This window comes from Nanorana parkeri, unplaced genomic scaffold (assembly GCF_000935625.1).
Source record: "Nanorana parkeri isolate BGI_ZX_2015 unplaced genomic scaffold, ASM93562v1 scaffold1772, whole genome shotgun sequence".
NCBI lineage: Eukaryota > Metazoa > Chordata > Amphibia > Anura > Dicroglossidae > Nanorana > Nanorana parkeri.
The window spans coordinates 38,069-41,152 of NW_017308040.1; the positions used below are offsets into that span (position 1 = coordinate 38,069).

The 3,084-nt window shown below is 50.1% G+C and overlaps 1 protein-coding gene across 1 annotated transcript in view; it reads right to left on the bottom strand.

Moving 5' to 3' along the window:
- Positions 1 to 3,084, bottom strand: part of SMARCC1 (SWI/SNF related, matrix associated, actin dependent regulator of chromatin subfamily c member 1) — a gene marked incomplete at its 3' end in the record, with an annotated part of 46,685 nt that overhangs the window by 35,069 nt on the left and 8,532 nt on the right. Inside the window, exons 8-9 of the mRNA XM_018571513.1 lie at positions 2,992 to 3,073; positions 30 to 122 (exon numbers count right to left, since the gene is read on the bottom strand). Coding sequence (XP_018427015.1) covers positions 30 to 122; positions 2,992 to 3,073 — 175 coding nt within the window. The remainder of the gene's footprint in view (positions 1 to 29; positions 123 to 2,991; positions 3,074 to 3,084) is intronic.

Below are 3,084 nucleotides of genomic sequence, written 5' to 3' on the forward strand. Positions count from 1 at the left end.
CCCCCCCAACAACCCGACACGACGCTCACCTGATGACGCTTCACGATGTCTTTCAATTTATTGCCCAACTTCAACTCAATTTCTGGGACGAGGTAGACTGTGGGTCTGGTCAAAGAATTGTTCTGAAGGACAAAAACCACATAAAAGACATTAGAGGAACCCACCAAAGGCAACGCATGTCATAGAAGGACCTCCCAGCTTAGGAAGAAACCAAATCTCCTCAAACAGGAACGAAACTCCATTTCAAAGTGCAACGTACATACAACATAACCATAGTAACCAGGTCCTCCAGGATACTCTGTATATTAGGGATGCACCGATACCGATACTAGTATCAATATCATTGCCGATTCCGAAAATTTGGGTGAATAATCCTACTCGCCCAAATGCTCCGATGCCTAACCCGAGCACTTCAGGTATCAGGAAGCCGGGCAGCGCGTCATTGCACGCTGCCCGGTCTCCCGGCTCCCTCGTCATGAGGGGACGAGGGAGCATGAAGACGGCTTCCCGGCCAATCAGAAAGCAGGGCGTCGCGTCATCACACGGCGCCCGGCTTCCTGCTTGGCCGGCCAGGCGGCTCCGGAGGAAGGCCGCGTTCTGGCTGGAGAGGCCCCGGGGGGGGGGTGGGACAGGCTGCACATACTAAAAGGTAAGAGGGGACTTTCTTGTTAATCGGGAAGCCGGGTGGCGAGTCATTACACGCCACCTGGCTTCCTGAATGGGACTTCCTTCACTCGGTAACTGGTATCGGTAAGTACCCAAAATTTTTTATCGGTACCAAAATACCGGTATCGGTGCATCCCTACTGTATATGATAGAAACCCGCACATAGTCTGTTCTGCTTTCCATCATCCCTGCTGCTCCCAGATCCTCAGAGGGACTCGATGGGATGAGGACTACAGGTGCCCACAGCTCATGCAACTAGCAACACCGGGGCAATGGTGGATCATAGGTGAGGCTTGGTTCAGCTGTACGGCACCGGGGCAAAGATGGATCATAGGTGAGGCTTGGTTCAGCTGTACGGCACCGGGGCAAAGATGGATCATAGGTGAGGCTTGGTTCAGCTGTACGGCACATGGGTGACAAGCAACATCCACCATGGGCGGAACAAAGATAAATACATGACGGCGTCCAAGTAGGAAGGCAGGGAAAGGGCGGTGCACCCTATAGCACTGTGCATGCCAAGCACATTATTCTTCATGTAGTCAATATTTCTTAAAGATTTGGGCAACGTTTGCCATGGGGCTTAGAGTTTATTTGCTGGAGGACAGCAGAGTTTAGTTCCACTTTAACCGTACTCTACAAAAGGACCATCACCTGTGAGCAGGGCCAGATTTACTCTCCCTGCCCCCCCAAGGCCAGGTTCTGCGATGCACCCCCCGCAATCAATGGAGAATGGCAACCAGATGGCAGGGTGGCGAAGTGTCAAATTCTTTTTTACTGTTTTTTTTAAAGGTTTTTAACTTCATCACTTTTATTTTTTTATTTATTTTGTATCCATTTATTTTTTGTAATTTTTATTTATATTATTTACTTGTTATGATGTTTTTATCTTACTGCTTATTTTTTATAATTATTTTCTTTAATAATTTGTTTATTATTTTTTACTTTTTTAATCACCTTTTTAGTTTAATTATTTCATTTTTTTTAAAAAATGTTTTGTAAATCAAATCTCATTTTTTTTTCCACCTAGCTTTATTGCCATCACACAGAAGAAAACAATCCTGTGTGTGATAGCAATTGGAGGTGACAGGTTCTCTTTATTGACCCGTCACCTCCAATACAGGAGTTCTAGCACAGTACTGTGCTGGAGCTCCTGTGACAGGTGAGAGAGGAAGAGCACCCGCCCCCCCTCACTGTGTACACGGAGAGGCAGGGGTACTTTTAACCCGGCCGCTCTGCTCACTGCAGTGAGGAGACGGACGCGGCGGAGGACGGAACCAAAGGAGAGAGGTAAGTGCAGGGGGGGGGGACACATCACATGTAAACGAACATTCGGCTGCCTCACTCTACATGTAGCTCGGCTTGTGCAAAGCAGGACTGAATGTAGAGAGGGCAACTTCCCCACAAGGACACCGCTGCCGCCCCGAGGCCGGGTGGGGAATCTGGGCCTGGCTGTGAGCATGAAGTATAACGCCGCGCCTTTCTGATCAAAGCTGCAGCATGCGTGCTACAAGACCTACATGCAATGATGCGATACATTAGTGGCCCCAACACAGATGGGGGATTTTATTTCTGCCAAATACCTCGGCTGGTCGGCAGAACTGACTTACAAGCAAACTAGCTCCTCGGGGAACGACCCAAGCCAATTACCAGACTGCATCTTATCCCTCCGACCATGGAGGACACAGCAAATCACTTCAGCAGAAGCCCCAACTCCTGGAAGAGGAGCACTGCTCCATCTCTTGTAGACTATAACCTCCTCCACCCACCATGCACAGAAGTATAGGGCTCAGTGTATAGTCCCTATGAGGGAAGACATTGTAGAACTCCCGACTAGTGATGGGCTCGGGCGTGTTCGCAGCTCCACGCGCCGAGCCCGCCAGGACAGCGCCAATCACAGGCACCGAGACATTTCCCGATCTCTGCAGCTGCGGACCGGGAAAGTGTCTCCGTACCTGCGATCGGCGCTGGCAGCGAACACTCCCCGAGCCCATCCTTACCCCCGACTGACGGATTCCATGGTTTCCAGTTGGAATGTTTCTAGCCGGCTCCCATTTATCGTCAAACAAGAATCCCAACGAGACAGAAGAGAGGATCTAGGACGGGGGTAGCAAACCTCAAGGCCCTCCCAGCGGTGGGGGTGGAACTACAAATCCCATGAGGCATTGCAAGATCCTCACAGCCACGATTCCCCGGAGAGAGATGCATCGTGGGATTTGTAGTTTTCACCACAGCTGGGAGGGCCGGGAGGTTTGCTAACCCTGGTCTAGAAAGTACATTAAACATAAGACCACAAATAAGAGTTACAAGCGGTTCCCCCCGGCTCACCTGTACCAGCGTCTTTTCAATGGCCATAAACATTTCCACATTGCGGTCCATTCGGGATGGATTCTGCAAATCAAATCTCCTCCTGTGGGGGGG